Genomic DNA, 19,582 nt, shown 5'->3' on the forward strand with positions numbered 1-19,582 from the left:
GTGGTGGATTCACCCCCAAGCAGCTGGTTCCAGAGCTGCATGCTCACCACTGTGCTGTATCATTTCTCAAGACTTCATCTCAAAGTCCATGGGAACTTTGAGAGACACACACAAAACATTCAGGGTAATAACTGCCTGAGGTCTAGGATTGTTTCAGAATATTTCAGTATGAAAGAAAGGAAGGAGGGATGGGTGGAGAAGCCATGGGGCTAATTATTTGGGGTGCCTGGGTGGCTTGGTCCGTTAAGTATCCAACTCTTGATTTCAGCTCAGGCATGATCTCACAGTTCATGAGTTCAAGCTCCATGCTGTCAGCACAGAGCCTGCTTGGGATTCTCTCTCTCCCTCTCTCTCACCCCCTCTCCCATTTAAAAAAAAAAATCTTGCTATGATTTAATATAGTTGATAGATCTCTGGGCGTCATTATAGCCTTGCCTGTTTCCATAATAACAAATATAATCCATTGCTAGTGAATTTGAGGATTTTGAAATATTTATTGTCTTACTGTCAATATCAAAAGACTTTTTATTAATGATCTGGGTAATTTAGGTCAAGGTAATGAGTTTCACTAAGTTATTGATGCCGATGGAGTGCCCTGTGTATTGAAAACTACTTGGCACCTAATTTGCCAAACATCATGGCCATATGCCTTCTGTTTTAACCAATAAGGATCGATTTTCCTGCCAAAAGTATTTGATAGAATAGCAAAATGTCTGAGTGAGAAGGAACCTCAAAGACATCTTCTTCCAAAGTTCTCATTTTATAGCTGGGAAAGTTGAAGCTTGGAGAACTTACATGATCAGCCCAAGATAAGAGTGGGAACATTAAATGTCTGCGTACAGTGAACACATAGCTAGTTAATGGCAGTGCAAGAATTAAAACCTGGGTTTCTTGAACTCTAGGGGGTGGGGAGGGTGTCCAACTCCCATCAAGAGGAGCCGTGCCCAGAAAAGGTCTGTGGCAGCCCACGTGGAGACATGGTCTCCAGGCTTCACCTGTGACTGCAGCTCTGGCAGGCAGTTGCCAAGTTAGAAGTCTGGGGAGGAAGGTGAAGAAAGACGAGCCACCTTCTGCTTGGGAATGGAAGGGGTCAAATGGATCTTCATCCTCCCCTGGTGGTTTCCAAACTTTTAGATCCAAACTTTTAGGTTTTGTGTGTTTCCTCCACATCCCCTGTTCACACGCACCAGCTGTGTCTCGCACAAGGGGCATGGAAAAATCATGGCTGTTGCACCTGAAGATGCTTCTCAGTGGTGTAGTTGGGGCTCTGTGGCAATGAAATCCCCCTATGATGGGCCAGAAGAGAGGGCCAGCCATTTCCCAAGAGGGAAGGATGCAGACGGTCTTAATAAAAGTATCTGGAGTCACCACCACCACACCATCCCAGTTGACCTGATCTCCTTATCCTGAGGAGTCTTATAGGGCACTTCAAAAGGTAAAATCTCACCTTTCCCATGTCTGGTGCACACCTTTCTACAACACTGAACCTGCCTTTGTCGGTGGCATTCCTTCCTTAAGGTCTAGAGGTCTCAAACCACATGCTTTCCAGGACCCCAGCAGGTAAGGTAAAGAATGAAGTTGGCCAGGGGTACCTGGGTGGCTCAGTTGGTTAACTGTCCAACTCTCAGTTTCGGCTCAGGTCATGATTTCACAGCTTCGTGGGTTCAAGCCCCATGTCGGGCTCTGTGCTGATAGTGTAGAGCCTGCTTGAGAATCTCTCTCTGTCTCTCTGTCTCTGTCTCTCTCTGTCTCTCTACCCCTCCCCTGCTCATGCTGTCTCTGTCTCTCTCAAAATAAATAAATACAACTTAAAAAATTTTTTTTTTTAATGAAGCTGCCCAATGTGAGACCGGGGTGACCTGGAAAGAACAAGCCTAGTTCTCACTCAAAGGTTTTACAGCGCTGTTTTGTCCATGCAGAAAGGCTCAGCAGGTCAGCTGCCCCATCGGCAGCTTCTGGTGCAGGGGAAGAACCTGGTGAGGTTCTTTTGCCTCATCTGGTACCATCGCCAGCACCCTGGGACCTCAGCACGGTGTCCCTTTGGAAGAGCCTGTTTTCCTCAACTGCAAAAAGTGGGTTTCTGAGGCTTGAAGGCACTGCCCTCTCTGACGGTCGGATTCAGGAATCCGTGATGGAGCACATGTCCCCAAAACAACTGGAGCCAGTGTCTGACACGTATTTGCAAAGTGCCTGTGGGCCTCCTTGGTCTGACTGACTTTCAGCACTGGCGTCCTCGAAACCTTTGTTGGATGGGCTTGTGACATTATCTTTATTAGCTTTCAGTCCCTGTGCTCAGGTGACCACCACCGTTCCGGGACCACTCTGTCAGAGGTTGCTTTTTGCCAGTGTTCTCTTCTTTCTAGAAGCCGTCATGAGCAGACGAGCTTAGAAAGGGTGTTCTCTTCGTGTTGTTTCAGGGAAAATAGAGAAAGTCAAACCTCCTCCATCCCCCTCACCTGAAGGCCCCAGCTCGCAGCCTGACTTAGCCCCCGAAGAGGCTGCCGGATCCCAGCGGCCCAAGAATCTGATGCAGACCCTCATGGAAGACTATGAGACACACAAATCTAAAAGGCGTGAGAGAATGGATGATAGTAGTGTAAGTTTTTCCTCCTTTCCTCCTTCACTCGTCTGAGGGCGAACGGCAGCGTGGCGTTCGGTGTTCCAGGTCAGGCACGGGCGTGTGTGCACTGGTCTGGCCAGTATCCTGGTTCCAAAGCCAGTTTTCAAATGTGTGGTTTAACGTGACTGGAGGCGGGTTTGGGTTTTTTGCCTTGTTTCTCAAAAAATGTTGATCACGCGAGGGGAACCGGAGCTGGAGCTCACGGGCACGCTGGTGGACGGGATGCTTGGTGCATAGGGAAAACAAACAAACAAACAAACAAATAAACAAACACGTAAGGACAACACGGGGGGAAGGACACGAGCATCCTGAAATCATCCCCAGGCACCAGGGAGCTGATTGCTGCCATCGCTGGCCTGCCCCGTAGAGATTTTATCTGCCTGGAGAACTGGGGCTGTGCCCTTCCTTCTGTGTCTGCTCCGAGTGATCCCCATAAACGTTACACTGCGTTGGAAAGGCTGACTGTGTTTTGGGCTATTGCCAAGCCTGTGCGTACAGTTTGGTAGGAAAGAGATATTTTAAATGACAGTTAGAAACCACAGGGCTACCCTGCTATCCTCAACCCTCAAGACGGTTGCACGTGACACTCACACGAACCCTGAAGGAAATCATCTGCTCCGTGGTTTCTTTCTCCAGTAAGAGATGTGAGGGCTGCTGCTCCCCACAGCCCCCCCCCCCAGCCAGGAGCCCCAGGACCAGCCTCAGGGGCCCATGCCCCCCTCCTGGGAGTCTGGTGGCCTTAGTCTCTCCACATTCCCATCCCCACCCAGTTTCACTTAGGTCGTAAGTAGCTTGACTCAGTTGAATGCACTACCCAGTTTACCTGGACAGTCCTGGTTTGTGCCTGTGGTCCTGGTGTAATTTTTAACAGCATCCCCTTTCACCTTTAAAAGTGCCTCAGTTTGGATGATAAATGATTGGGTCACCCTAACCTCAAATGCTACAGACTCGTAGCAGGATTTCCATGCTGACCTACTGCCTTTCATATCCTGGTTGACTAACTTAAAAGATTTCTGAAGTTGAAGCCAGATACTGAATGATGCTTTTAAGATATTTAGTGGCAAAGAAAGCAAACACATGTAGAGCAGCCTGATGGCTCACTGCGTCCCCAGGCTCTCCCTTGGGTTTGTACCTAAGCTGCCTGGAATACTGATTCAGGTACTCTTGTTAGGCTGGAGCATTTGGGACCCATTCCTCATTTGCACAGTGGGATGGAGCCTGGCCCTCAGTGGGTGCTACAGACACTTTTGTTGCTTGGGCTCCTTCCCCAAGCCCATAGGGCTTCAGCCCATCGAATCACCTTAACCAGTCCTTCTTTGCAGCCCTACTTAAAATATGGAGTTTACCTTCAGGTATTTTCTGGAGCCTGTGCTTTTGACGCTTAGTGCTGTAAGTGGCTTCTTTTCTCCCAGTGAGTCCACACCATATGTCAGCAGCTCTGGCAGAAGTTAGCTGAGTGGACCCCTTGCATTCTGGCATGGAAGGGGAAGAACAAATGGAAACATTTTGCATGTGACCCATGCAAGTGTTTTCTGAGCACATTCTGCATATCTCTTGTGTGCGCCTTCTGTGTTGGAGGGCAGATATTAGAGGAAAATACTACCCAAAGAAGTGAAGAGCCCACTCCTGCTCATTCCACAGGCAGAGGCTGGCAGCAGCCTTCATGCAAACTCAGGAGGCAACCAGACTGGATTTTCCCTTTGCATTGAGGAAGCTACTTGGAATCAGCATTTTAATATACTGATTACCCTTCGCTTACGCAATAAAGTGGCAGCCTCCTGTCTCTATTTTTCTCAAGTAAATAAACATTTCAAATAAGGAAGAAAACCTACTAACTGATCAGGCTGTTAACATCCTCAGCTCTTGAAGTCAAAGCCAAGTGTCTTGCACCGTTCTTGATATTACAAGAGAACCAAGTCCGTTGTTGTAGAAAATTCTTAGGAACAGAACAAAACCTATCCAATGCACTATATCCTCTTTTAAGAGACCTGAAACTTCAAGAACATATTCAGATTGCTTCTAAAGCAAATAGATGATCATCAGCCAAACTTCATTTTAGAGCCAAGTCTGACCTCCCCTCTTAGCCCTTTTAATTCAGGGGACCTTTTCTACTGTATCTACTCAAGTCACTGGAGAATGTGTTGAAGTTTACCTGCAGGAATGAACAAACCATTTGTTTTCCTAGCCGATCTCTGGCCCCTTCTTTAATTGTCTCTTCTACTGGAAGGCTAATAACAGAGAGCAAATGGATTGCGTGATGTATGACTGTGTAACTGGCTTCCCTGTCCCAGAAGCTGGTAGTTCTGTTTTCCTGGTTCCATTCACCCACATTATTCTGAGGGGGAAGCATGGCTTCTTAGATTGTCCACCCTCTAGGAGCCTCACCCAGCTCACCTGAGTCCAGTGTCACCTGACACATCCATCTGCCAGGATTCCTTCCAGTAAGTCACTTGGCAACACTATGAGTCCCTCACACATGATCAGGACCAAACCATGTGTTTGCCCATAGGAGGCAGTGAGTTCTTTCTGGTTGGCATGAAAACAATTTGACTTGCTTGCTAAGGAGAAGGAAGACCTAAAAACCAAATGGGGCAATCGTGATGTAAGTATAGTGATACGTTAGGCACAATGCTATTATTGAGCGTGAAGGACAGAAGACAGAGAACCCAAGGGAAGCCATGCCTGTAGTTTCATGAGTAGTTTTTGCCAACCCCCGAGAAAAACATCATGGCCATCAAAACAGATTCAGTCCCCCCACCCCGGGAGCAGCAGTGGTTGCTGGAGTCCTGTCCCCAGGTCATTGCCAGCTGAAGTTTTCCCACTTTATAAAAAATCGTATGCAGGCCAGGAAGGAAACCTCTGGCTCGTGGACCCCCTGCCATGGGGATGGTGTGAGGGAAGGAAGCTGTAACATCCAGTAGCCTTTTTCATGTCCCTGAGCTGTCCCCCTCTTCTGCTGGAAACAAGGTGATGGTCAAAGAACGATAGAAGATGGGAAATTAAATCATGACTCTTGGAATATCTACCCACACGTCACTGCATCGGGAATATTAAGTCATCTGTGGATGTTCTGCTCATTTCGCAGTTGGCGAAAAAGTCGGTAACAAAGGAACGGGAGAAAGCCCCTTTTCTTGAAAAGTTCTCCCCGAATGGCCATCACTAACTCAGACCTTGAGCAGGTGCCCACCCGCCAGTGTCCTTGTTCTGTGTGACATGGTCACTAATGAATGTCTCTGTGCTGAAGGCTTCAGCCAGGCCCCACTGACAAATGGACCCCTCACCTAATTTGGGGGTAAGGAGGTTGCTACCCCACCCCTACCCCCTACCCCTGGCTGTTTACCAGCCTTTACAGGGCCTTTGTAAGAATGTTTAGAATGGCGCCATTTTTCATCTGCCAGGATGCACCTGCCATGCTGTGAGGGGAGTGGGGGCACTGAACTTCAACCCTGCCCCCCACCCCCAACCCCCTCAGCCTGGTGCTTTTGTGCAGTGTGTGCACTGCACATCCAGATGCAGCAGTCCTGTTCTTACTGTGGGTTTCTCTTATCTGGAAATGTTTTCTTATGTGGAAATGTGCCCTTATCTGGGCCCGATGCCATCTCTGGTCAGTCATGTAACACATGATGGACTGATGAATCATAGTTTCCTAGAGGGTTCCTTGATGCCTTGCAAAAGAAAGATATGTAGGCAAAACTGTTTTTCTGGCCAGCTATTCTCCCAACCTGACCTGAGTTGAGCCTCAGAAAGCCATGGGTTCTTGAGTCAGTGATGGTCTTGAACAGGTTGGTGGGTTTGCTTTCTCTTTCTCAATTAATGCTGGTCTGCATCCCAATCACAGTCTCCTGGGGCATTCAGTCCCAGCCCCACTTCTAGCATAGGATCTACTCTTGGTCGGTTTTCTACTGTCTCTCTTACACCAAAAATAGATACTGAGAAGTATTTCAGCCATCCCTGCCTGTCTTGAAATAAGAAAAGACCTCACTTATTCTCCTGGGGTAAGTCAAAGCTGGGGGCTAAGCAGTTACTGCTTTCCTGAGAATTCCTCGCACACGTTTCCCACCAACCCAAGACACCCCATGGCCCACTCTCATTGAGTGGATGAGGGAAGCGCACTCAGGGCCCCACACCCCAGGCTCCACAGGAAGCCCAGCTTACAGTCAACAGTGTTTCGTACTGCCCAGATTTCTCCTAGCTGCTCACGAAAGAGGAGGTACGAAAAGAGGAGGAAAGCTCCAAGCTCATCAGCCCCCAGTCATCAGCCCAATCAGTACAGACCTGTAATTTTCAAGCAGTTAGTGATTACAGACATATGATCCCACCTAGCCATCCTATGGTTGCCAACGCCAAAGCCCAGGAAATGCCTCCAGTGTCCTAAGCTGTGTAAATGTGAGGTCATCACCTCAATTCCAGCAGAGGCTGGCCAAAGCTGGTTCTTCTATGTGATCTCCCATAGCTGGCCCATTTTTTTTTCTGAGCTGTTCTTGTGGAGGCTTTTAGTCTCCTACAGGTACTAAAGGGTCGCTTCAGTTGCTACAGGATCACCCCACTCTCAGGAACTTATCCAGACCCCCAGGATAGTGATGAGGGGGGCTGTGGGCCTTCCCCAGGCAGTGCCGTTCACAACTCAGCTACAGAGATTCTGCCTCTACGAACCTTGGATCCAAATCAACTCCTGCCTGTGGTTAGTGTCTTTTTTGTGGGGGACAACGGGCTACAGGACCGCTGTGGGGCTCAAAGGAACTACGGGAAGAGAAAAGGCTATTTGGCTACAGATTCCAGCAAATCCAAAACGGTCATCAAAGACCTTGTTGGTGGGCAGCTGGTTGCATACTGGGGCGGGGAAGAATCTTGTTAATTCAAAGCACAGAAAACAGAAGCGACAAATCTTGAATTAACAAAGTATGGCTTATCTGATATTTTTATCAATGCATAACGGGGTATCTCCTCGCTCCAAAAGATACAGATTTTTCAATAAACTAATATCAGATGAAGCAAGTCTGGCGTGGGTGTGTAATGGCCTCCCGGTGTCACTTCCCCGCTCGCCTGCCCCCAGCGTGGTGCCGATTCCTGGCTGGGGGGTGTTGTGTGAGCGTGTCTCTGCTGTGTACTAACCCTGCTCTTTTCCCTCTCTGCCAGTACACCTCTAAGTTACTGTCTTGCAAGGTGACTTCCGAGGTACTTTTCCACTTGTTTGTCTCGGTGTTCCTGCATGCCTGACCCAAGTGCATGCTCTTGTGGTTGGCCGTTTCCTGACATGTTAAAGGAGAAGGGCAAGAAAGCAGCTCGTCTCCATATTTCTTTCTTCCAGCCTTTGCGGAACTGGGGACTGCCTGGAAATGTTGGGGTGTATGCAACAGTGCTACCCGCTGCTGTGGTTTGCTGTGCTGTGTGTGTGTGGGGGGGGGGGGGCTGGAGAAGACCTCGCCCTGCTCACGGATCTGGAGGGTGTTTGCACTCGAGGGCACGGACGTTAGTTTCTCCAGGCACTGATAGCAAATATACTCGGGTCTGGTTAGAAAACAAGGCCGCTCAAGCGGACCGAGCTGTTGATTCTGACCAGTCCTTTGGTTGCCATAGCACAAATCCAGAGAGTTCGGCTCCGTAGCCTCAGGACAAGTTACTCCAACACCGAACCATCCCAGTGCCCACTTCCCTCCCTGCCCCGATCTTGAAACCTGTTTTTGTTTGTTTTAAAAGCTCCTGTCAGTATTGAATTTCCCCAAACCGCCTCCTTTCTATACAGTTTCCTTTTACACAGATTTCACAAATACCTGTGCTGTGAAAAGTCACAGTGTTTCCTTTCCCTCTATTTTTAAATATTTTTCCTTTTTTTATGGGAAAACACTGTGTTCTCCTATTTTTTTTCTTTAGCATTTGACTATTTTTAAAAGAATTATTTTAAATCTACAGCACTGGGGGGAGACTCATTCACTCATTGGCTCGATTAACAATCTAGTGAGGACCTAGCAGGCACCAGGCACTTTTCTAGGTTCCAAAAACAGAACAGTCAACAAAACCAAGTCCCTGATGTCACAGAGTTGGCATTCAAGTGTTCCATTAAGAACAGATAATAAAACGATAAAGTCCACCTTTCCAGCTTTGACCATTCTTATCATTTCGTAGTATTTGCTTAATATTTTAAAAATAAACTAATATGGCAAATACCATTCAGGCCCTCTTGTTACTTCTCCCAGTCCCCACTTCTCTCTCTCCTGAGGGGTAACTTCTCTTGAGTTGGGGTTCATCATTTCTATGCATGTTTTTACATTTATATTTCATATGTTTCTATACATGAATAACATCCTATGGTTTTGCATGCCTTAAAACTTTCTAAAAATGACATACTATAGCATCCTCCACTCCTTACTTTATTCTGTCTACATTGGTTTTTTTAATAGGTTTATTTATTTTGAGAGAGAGAGTGAGAGAGAGAGACAGAGCATGAGTGGAGAGGGACAGAGAGAGAGAGAGAGAGAGAGAGAGAGAATCCCAAGCAGGCTCCATGCTGTCAGCACAGAGCCTGATGCGGGGCTCAGTCTCATGAACTGTGAGAATCATGACCTGAGCCAAAATCAAGAGTCACATGCTTAGCTGACTGAGCGACCCAGGCACCCCTGTCTACCTTGTTTTTAGATGTGTCCATGTTGTTACTTGGGGCTCTACTTTATTCATTATAACTGCTGTATAGGATCCCTTTGAATGACTGTAGCACTATTTATTCATCCTCCTATTTCCTATGGAAATGTTGGTTGGTTCTCTCTCTCTCTTGATTGGTTCACTTTTTTCTTTTTTTTTCTTTTTTTGCCATTACAAACAACGCTTCAGTGAATGTTACTGTACATGTCGCTTTGCATAACCTACAGAAGAGTTTCTATCTATACGTCTAGGAGCGGAAGAACTAGTTATATAAGGACAACACATCCTCACACTCATTACATATTGCAAATTATTCTTCAGAATGGCTGTGCTAACTTGTAGCACAATATATTTTTTAAAACCTCCCTATTTTGCAAAATCTTTAGAACCAGAGATGGGAGCTGATGATGATCAGTAATTTTCTTTCATAAGATATAAAATGAATATTGAGAATATCATTATGCTTCTCATCTTGGCAATGGCAGTGGAAGATTTCGGCCCTAGGCCCCTATCCCCTCTGAGTTAGCACCATTAAGAATAACAAAAATCCAATTGAATATATTCAAGGAAGGTAAAACTGGTACCAGTCTATCTTCAGCTGAAGAGAAATTTAGGAAGACAAAATGTTCACGTAAATAGGGTGATTGACATTACTTAACCCCTCTGCCTTTTGTTACATCCCCCCAAATACAATTGTCTCTGTTGATGTCTAGGCAAAGTTCAGCAATTTTCTGGAATCCCCGCAAGCACTAGAGAGGGAAAATTCATATTTAGAGGGTTGTTCAAAGACAACTGATTTTTTTTCCCTCCCACCAGGTCTAAATCTGAATTTGCAAAATCAATAAAGCCTTAAATCAGGTTTTTCTATTATTATTTTTAAACTTTTTTTGTTTTCCCCTCTCCATTCCTACAGAGTATAATTGCTCTTTCTGTTGCTTCTTCCAACAAACTATTTTACTGTTTTGAAAAGAATTACTTCAAGTCTACAGAACTGTCGGGAGAGTCACTCACTCATTCACTCAGTTAACTATCTACTGAGGACCTACTACGCGCATAGGCACTGAGCCGTGGGGCAGCGTGGTGGCCTAGGGCATCAGCTCCACACCCAGGATACTGGGTGCCCATCTGAGCTTCTCCTCCACCTTAACATTGGTCAACTTAACCTCCCTTTGCTTCAGTTTCTTCCTATGTGAAGTGCGATTAACAATAGTAATAATAGTAATAGTGTGAATCCCGTAGGACAGTCAAGATCAAAACAGTAAGTGGTGCACAAGGACATGTGATGTGTTACTAGAACCCTGAGGCAAGTGCTTTTTTTTTTTCTGCCCAGAAAAGAAAGGAATGGGCTTTAGGAAATAAAGTTCATATGCAATAACTCAAGTGTCAGAGCTCTAGATTTGCTCTAGAGAAACATGCACGCACACACACACACACACACACACACTACAGTACTGTACTCTGAATTAATTATGGAACAAATGCTCATTTAGATGAGCTATGGCCTAACCCTAAAGGGCTTGGCCTTTGAACCTTCAAAAGGCCATCGTAGAGTGGCCCCTGAGCCAGTCCTGGATCAGAAACCTTGTGCACCTGAAGACAATTTGATCGCAAGGTTGCTGGCTGTTTTTATCATGACCCGTTTATTTTCCTGTCTTTGCCATTATGAGAGGCTCTAGATGTCCTCAGAAATTCAGTATTGTGTTAAGCAGCATACAAATTAGGGGAATGAATTAAGAAAAGAGCCTTCGTTATTGGCATAAGTGAATTCTTTGGGCTGCAGCAAGCAGATATTCAAATCCAAGCTGTGCTGAATATTTCCATAATTATAAAGATTTCCCTGCCCATAATGCTTTCTGGTGGCTAAGCTCCGTGAGGGCAGAGGCCATTCTATCCTCAACATAAAGCACTGCACCTGACACTTGGTAGGAAGCCAGTAAGTATCTGTAAGATGGATGGAGAGACAGATTGTAACATGGGTTCCTGAAGAACAAAGGAGACTGAATTTATTTAAGATGATTGAGAATTAAAATAGAGCATAAATAACAAGACAAGGGACCATTCTTTTCAGAGCCATGATTGATTTTTAGCTTTTCTGGAAGCTTTTCAGTTTGTATCTACAACCAGCCAAGTGAACAGATGAGCATCTTACACAATGTAGAGTTCCTTATAAAATGATAGAATTTTATAAAATTTAAATTATAAATTATAATTATAAATTATAAAAATTATAAAAATGCCTCATGTTGGAACACCACTTCATAGCTTATAAAGCCCCTTCGCATAATGACAGAACTAATGATTGTTTGAAAACTATGCACCAGGATCTACGCTAAGTGCTGTGCATACATTGCCCCCTTTATTCCTCAGGCCAACTCTGAACTCTAGTTTTTATAATTCCCATTTCACACATCAGAGAACTGAGGCACAAGGTAAGTGACTTTTCTAAGGTCACTAGGGTTTAAATCTAGACTTGCTTGGACTCCAGAGTCAGCACTGCCTCCGGAGAAAGCCTGGGAAAGACGGCAGGTGCTGTTTCTATCTTGCAGATAAAGAGATGCCATGAACGACACCAACGTGTTCCAGACAGGACTGGAAAGAAAGGACTTCCAGTTCCAGTCCAGTGCTGTTTCTCAGTACCATGTTACCACGCACTGACCTTCTAGAAGAATCCTCTATTTACCTACACCAGATTTGGAAGCATTCTTTGCTCCTCCTACTGGTTTCTTATTCTTAGATATGGAATAAGTGACCATGGTATGCTTACACAAGACACTTTGTGACATGGCTTATGTGCTTAACAATGACCATTCACTTAGGAGACATGGCTAGTGCATCCTACATGTTAAGTCCGGCTGTCCCTGCTGGGGGCACTGGGGACAGCTTCCCTGAGGAAAGCACACTGAAGCTCTGGGAAGTGCATCCATTTGTCAGATGTGCAAAGAAGCAGGTTGAGATGGACCCCCAGACTGTTACTCTACCCAGGATTTGCTTGTGCCTCGGTTCCCACCACTGCCTGTCACCTGCATCTCCATGCTTCTCCAGAGTTGCCAGCAACTCTGTCCCTTGCCAAAATGATTATTCTTAGAATAAGCAAAGCCTTCATTGCATTTTGGATCATCAACCAGTGTTGGCTCTGCTAGACTTTTCTTTAATATCAGAAACTGCATGTCCTAAGCGAATGCCACAGTAATTTAATTGGTTGGCATGCATGGGCTCCCTTGTGGGGCAGTACCATGAAACTGAGCCATTTCTCATATGTTGGCAACCTGAATGTCATCCATCTTGATCAGACTAAAGCTGGAGCAGCCTGGCTGAAGTTTTCCCTCAGGAGTCCACAGACTATTCTAGTGAACTGAAGGGAGGGAGGCCTTACCCTGATGGTGGTGAGCCTATCTGTCCTTGATGTTGTCACCTCGCATTTTATTTGTTAGCATCTGTGGCCCTGACATTGCGTTGGCATGCTCGGATTGCTTTTTATTGGCCTGGGAAACTATTTTTCTTTCCACTTAGTTTCTCTTGGCAGTTTGGTTATACCAAAGTAGACTTTTATGATATAAATGTGATCATAGCTTATGTAAGTCCACAGAGCTTGAGAGATTGAATCCACACTGGTCCAGTTGTTTGGAATTATTTTCCAGTTTACTTGTTCACAAAGAGACTAAGATGGTCTATAGCTGTGCTGTCCAATATGGTAGTCACAGGGTCCCTGAGGATATTAAAATTAAAATTAATTAAACTTGAGTGTTTAGTTTCTCAGCCACACTAGCCTTATTCCTTGTGCCCCATAGCCATGTAGCTTAGTGGCTACCATATTGATAACACAGATAGTAATGTCTGTCAGACAGCACTGATCGGATAACATGTAGAGATCTGTGTTATCAACACACTTAGTGCAGAGTCAAGTGTAGTTCAAAAAGAGGTGCAGAACATTTCAGGGTAATTAAATCTTTCTATATTGAAAACTATGGGTCAAAGAGCAAATGAAATCTGGCTTGGAAATGAGTGCATATCCAGAACCAACCAGCCTGCTTTACTGACCATGTCTCTCCTACCTCCCAGCAGTATCAGACCGTCTTACGTTCCCTTTATTATATGCTATTGAGAAGGAAGGAGGAAAGACATGGAGAAGTTGATTTGTGTACATAGTGAACATCCATGAACTCTGGTTAATTTTTTTTCCCTCTCTCTTCAGGTCCTTGAGGCCACACGGGTTAATCGAAGAAAGAGCGCACTGGCCTTGCGCTGGGAGGCAGGGATCTATGCCAACCAGGAGGAAGAGGACGATGAGTAACAAACTTCCTTCCACCCAGGAAGCTTCTTTGGTGCTTGGGTTACCAAGAAACCAAGCAATCAACACATCGAAGCATTTTAATGGAATATTTATTAAAGTGCAAACAAACTCCACAATCCTTATGTAGACCAGAAGCTGCAATGACCAACGATGAAAAATAAAGTCAAAAGAAGCCTACCCATCAAACTCTATAAACACCCAGGAGTCAAAAGACAAAGGATTTTTTGAGACTCAAAAGAATCACCTGGATTTGGACCAATCCACAATTGATCCAAAAGGACAAAGCAGTAACAAGCAAATCAACATGGTTGCTCCAGGCGGAATTGAGACCAGCCTCGCTGGGTGATGACAGACATTGGTGACAGGGCCATTTAGAGCTGCAGAGCCCACGCCGGTGCAATCTACAGGGTGTTGGAGACTCCCGGCACTGGTTCCCTACTGTCGCTCACAGAATCAGAGGTGTGGGAATAACTCCGTTTACTCCAGCAGCCGTAAAATGAAATGCAAGTTTCTCTATATCTGCCAGGAGAGGCAATTAGGATTCCATTTCTCTTACATCTAATTGTTTTTAATTGGGAGCAATTAATGATCGCAATATATAAAATCCACCTTCTTAAGACAATGTTTCTTCATGTTGCAAACACAATCTATTCTACATGAGGGGGTTGAGAAAGAGGGAGAAAGCCAAACCAAATGGATTATTTTAGCTTTAGGATCTCGTCTGCTTGTAGTATTGACTAATTTGCCGTTTATGAGAACACATTTTCACAGTTATGTTTCTTCATATGAAAACTATATTTAGTGGGCAACAACTATTTTTATGATGGGATGGGGGGAGTATATCCATGTATAAAATCTGTACACATCCAACAGCTTGGCTCAAGATGGTGGGGGTATTTTTAGAGTGGCAATAATTGAAAAAGGGCAAACTCTGCCTTCGAGAGGCAGATGACAGGAAATAAAAAGGTGTTTATAACTATATTTTATATTATAAAGTGGACCTTAGTAGGAAGAATGACAGATTATTTTGGATCAATCAGAAAGGAATCATTAAAGAAAGGACATGAAGGTAGACAGAGAAACAGGGAGGGAGAACGTGGGAAATTAAGGAAGTAACAGATATTATTTTTGCTGAGCAACCAGCGTTTTTCAGAATGATAAAGAGAAAAATATAGAATAGAAATCTAAGTGCAGGCTTGGAATCAGCTACAAATCCTAAAGATGGTGTGTGTGTGTGTGTGCGTGCGTGTGTGTGTGTGTTTGTGTGCATGCGTGTGCGTGTGCGTGCCCGTGCGTGCTCATGCACGTCCCTTTGTGTGTTTGGGTAAAGTGTGTGTGCAAGGATTAAAATTCCAGACTGCTCATGGGACAAGGGTGTACAGTTATTTCCTCCAAAGCTGTTTGCCAGCGTCAGGAGTGAGTGAGAATTTCTTTTTTATGAAAAGGGATATAGAGGCACCGACCTGATGCAGTATTTGTAATATTAAATTGACCTAACATGGTATTTGCATGAGTCACAATTGCAAAGTTTTGAGCAGTTTTGTAATTTGACATTTAGAGAAGTACCGTATTTATTCTCATGCTTTGTATTCATAGCTTAGTATACTGTAAAGGATGCCAGCTCTATCTTACTGTCATTTAAAGCAATATGATATGGGTATTCAATAATTGGGTGCCCTGAATTTCTGGATGAGAAAAGTTTTTAATTCTGGCCATGAGAAAAAAAACTGACCAGCCTTTCTTTTTTCTATTTGTTTTAAAACTATGGTTTTTAAAAGAGCAATAATGAAGCCAGACCTCACTAAAATTCCTTTTTGTTTTTATACTGTTATGTCATAAGCTCTAATATGTTATTCTGACAAATAACAACTCCACAACAGTGTGTACGTAGGTGTTAGGCACATTACCTTTGCTTCTTTTAATAGTGTAGTGTTGACTTTAGGGGGAAAGTTTATTCACAGGCAAGCGGTAGGCATAAAGTAGAAAGGCAACCATCTGATAACTTACAAGGATCCTTTAAAACTGCCAAAGGAACCTGCAATTTGAAGCCAAATTCTAGAGATCGGTGGCTGGCACCATCTTTATGTGGTTTATTCTCCTGAATATCGTGAAGGAATATTCAACAAAATGTGCTAGCCACTGGGGACACAAAACAAGATCCCTGCTGCAAGGAATTCATTTTCAAGTAGGGGAGGCTGGCATGGAGACAGACATTCCCAGGAAAATGAGGTCTGTGTTAGACTAGAAGTCCTGACGGGTGAAATGGGAGCCCCCAGGAAGGCTGCCTTGCCTGAGGATTTTCAGCGTTCCCATGGCAGGCATGTGACTAAAAGATGGGACAAGAGCTTCCTGTGGCTCAGGGGCACAGTGGCAGCTAGGATGGCTGGAGAGCAGATGGTTTTATGAGATGCACAAAAAAAGAAACATGCTTCGTATTTTCTGGACTAACTCTGAATCTGGTAGAGAACACAGACTTGATATAGACAAACACTGTCTTTCCCAAGAGGAAACAGCCCTCAGGACCCACCTGACATTGTTGTGTTTTGAAGGAAGCCGGGTCCCCACCCATCTTAAACCTACATTTGAGAAGAGAATTTGCAGCTGAATGGGAAGCTTAGGAGGCCACCCAATTCGTGGAATCTTTTGGAGGCAGACAAATTGGCCTTTGACTACAGTTGACTGAACCAGAAGCATTGCCTAGAGTTCTAGCAGGGATCCTTTGGTCCTCGCTCCACGTGTAGATAAGGCAACAAATGCAGAGTTTCCATGAGCCTCCCACAGTCACAGCGCTGCTTAACTGTGGCCCCTACATCTGCAACATTCGCTTGTTCCCTCTGCTGCCTTCTGAGGACTGCTGTCGATTTCCTTGGTCCACTCACTTAGAATCCTATTAAAATGTAAATTGCAGTTCCCTTGGAAGAGCCAGGTTTTCTCTGTGCTCTTGAGTTTTTTACCCGTTCAGAAAACATCGGGCTTTGTACACAGCACCGTGCCAGGCCCTGGGATCCCAAAGGAACCCCTTTAACCTTCTGAACATGCAACAGACCCCTGGAGGAGAGTCATTACTGCCTAATCCATCAAGAGGAAGAGGCCTGTCAAAGAAATTGGCCTCTGATGCTCGTCCCTGCCCCCAAATAGCACGCAAGCTTGTTAATCTCAACTATAACAAATGTTTAGATTCTGTAGATGTTAAAAGCTTTCCTGAAAGCGTTCCCTTCCACAGTGTTTATAGATGTTCACTTTCCTCGGGAGCTGATTAACTACTGACATGCCTTGGCTCTCTCATCCAGAAATTATGGAAACAGGGTCTGTCAGTGGTAGGAGGCTGGGCTGTAGTCTACTCGGGTGACACAATGCAATTTCCTTGCCTCTTTACACCTCTGCATGCTGCCCACCTTAGACAATGACGTATAAGCAGTATATAGATCAGTGTCCACGTACATACACAACACAACACAACACAACACAACACAACACACACATATAAGGTGTAACAAGAAACACTAAGACAGTGTTGACTCTTGTCTCTGAAGACAAACATTTTTCCAACTCAAGAATGGATGTAATTAAACTATGTATTGAAAAAAAAAATAGCCTAAGTGTTTAGAGATGGTGAATATATCCAGTTTTAGTGACAGAACCAATTTCCTGAATTTTAAGCATTCAGTGAGTGAACTGCCAGCTTTGATTTTGTGTTGCCCTTTACCCAAATGACTTTTTTTTTTTTTGGAGGAGGGGTGGGGGGGAAACAGCAGCAATACTGTGTTTGAAAATTATACTCTGTATCTGGCTCTCCTGTGTATGTTAACCACTTAAATGTTATTATCCTGCTTCAGTTTTATAGTGATTGTGAGGCATTCGATGCAAGTATACAATTATTTTCTCATTAAAACCCGGTGTGTGCTGTTTTTTTTATAAACCATGGCTACTTGTTTGACTGGGGGTGGAGGGAGGTCAGAAGACGGACCCGCCAAACGGTGACACGCAGGCGCCCTTGGCCTTGACTTCTGTGTGCCGGCATCTGCCTCTTGCATACTTGAACCACAAAGGCTATACCAGCTGGTGGGGCAGTGGTCCCCAGACTGTGACAGGCTGTCCCAATGCCCCTTTTTGCCATGCTGTCTCCAACTGCCCTGGCTAGAGCCTAGAAACCTCTGACGGGACCCCGGAAATGATTCGGGTGCCTCCGGATGAGGTAGGTGTACTCCAAGGTCAGAGATGGCTGGGCAAACAGTAGGACAAATGGTTAAAACTCAAGCTTTGCATGTGGCTCCTGGGTTCTAATTCTTACTATCACATTCTCAGCACCCGTATTCAGCTCCCCTCTGAAGAATGGAGAATTTCAAACTTTAAAGAGCATATGAAGACCACAGATTAATGAGGAAGCTTCTTCCCCAAATTTCCTCGTGCCCTCCCGTCTACTCCCTCACGGCCACTTCAGGGTCCAGCTGCCCCGTTCACCCTCTGGCCCCTCACACTTACCTGTAGTGCAGACCTTCTGTCTCCAGCTCTTCCCCACCACCGCCACTCTCCTTGGGGTCTCTTCCTCCATCTCTCCCATCTATGGGACTCCTTCCAACATTCTGGGGCAGCGCGTTGTGATCAGCTAGGGAATCCGCGTCCTGGTCATTTTTGCACACATCACTACTATCATCTGGGGGTGCTGGGCCGTGCCAGGGAAGTCACGTGCACAGAACTGGGTACTCGGAACGGGTTGCAGAGTCTGGTATGTCAGGGTGGAAGGGATCTTCAGGGATTCTCACGGAGGAAGCTCTTAGGGCAAAACTAATGCAAGGCATTACTACTAATGGGTAAAGGGCGGATATGCAGGCTTTTTGCTGTGACCTAGACCTATGGTCACTACTCCGGGTTCATCCCTCCCTGTATATATTGGTGTCAGACAACCGTTGTGGGACACCTGAGGCCATGAAGTCACTTTGGAGCATTGCTCATTTTAATTATGGGATTCCTATGCCATAAGAGTGTGGTGACTATGTATCTCCCTGCACAGAACCCACACAAAATTCAGAATGGGGCTGCCGGGAGCACAGAAAACAAGTGGGGAATCAAAAGGGAGACTTTCAAAGGCTTTAAAGATGATACCAAGGCAAAGAACGGGGCCTCAGGAAATAGTTGCAGATAGCATACCTGCAATTTCTTTTTTTTTTTTTAAGTTTTCTATTTTTTATTTTAGAGAAAGAACATGAGCAGGGGAGAGGGGCTCCTAAGGGACTCCATGCTCAGGGCAGAGCCTGATGCAGGGCTCGATCCCACGACCCTGGGATCATGACCTGAGCTGAAATCAAGAGTCGGATGTTCAACCGCCCGAGCCACCCAGGCGTGCCCCCACACTGGCAATTTCTAAATGTCGCCCAAGCATTCAGATGTTTTCTTTCCGAGAAAGAAGAATGTTTGCATAATAAAAAAAAATTTTTTTTTGTTTTAATTCTGCCATGATGTAGTCATCTCAGTGTCAGTTAACCTTGACGGGAGAATTATCCAGATGCTTTGTTCTCAGTTCACAGGTGGTGGGCTCCGAACAATTGGAATGGACGTGCTGGCACCTGGCAAGGTAAAGTCACAAACCTCTCCTTTGCTTGGTTTTTCTCTGCCCATCCACTGAGGCCACATTCTGTCTCTGCAGGGGTCTTCAGCTGTTTACACTGATGTGCCTCCGGGGAGCACTGGCTCTCCTGCCCCAGCAATAGTCTGTGTCACCTGGAGGGCTCATTAAACACAGATCAGCCTTCTGATTCAGTACGTCTAGGGTATGCAGCCCAAGAATTTTCTAACTAGTTCCCTGGAGATACCGCTCGTGGTGATGGTCCAGGAACCTCACTTTAAGAATCACTGATCTGGAGTAAGTAATGAACGAGGTCTGGGCATACCACTTCCATTTGAAAATGGGGGAATTGATGCATGATTTATAAGCTGCAGATACAGTCACACATCGTTCTGGGTTGTTTTGGATATTTGTCGGGGGCTTTTGTGCATTTGTCCAGCATATCAACTCAATGCTTTGTGGGTCTTGGTGA

At 45.2% G+C, this 19,582-nt stretch overlaps 1 protein-coding gene across 1 annotated transcript in view; it reads left to right on the forward strand.

Moving 5' to 3' along the window:
- Positions 1 to 17,439, forward strand: part of PALM2AKAP2 (PALM2 and AKAP2 fusion) — a 448,509-nt gene extending 431,070 nt beyond the window's left edge. Inside the window, 3 exon segments of the mRNA XM_043566474.1 lie at positions 2,418 to 2,596; positions 7,757 to 7,795; positions 13,449 to 17,439. Coding sequence (XP_043422409.1) covers positions 2,418 to 2,596; positions 7,757 to 7,795; positions 13,449 to 13,547 — 317 coding nt within the window. The 3' untranslated portion in view covers positions 13,548 to 17,439.
- The last annotated feature ends 2,143 nt before the right edge of the window (positions 17,440 to 19,582 follow it).

The sequence above is a fragment of the Prionailurus bengalensis genome, chromosome D4, assembly GCF_016509475.1.
Source record: "Prionailurus bengalensis isolate Pbe53 chromosome D4, Fcat_Pben_1.1_paternal_pri, whole genome shotgun sequence".
Lineage (NCBI taxonomy): Eukaryota > Metazoa > Chordata > Mammalia > Carnivora > Felidae > Prionailurus > Prionailurus bengalensis.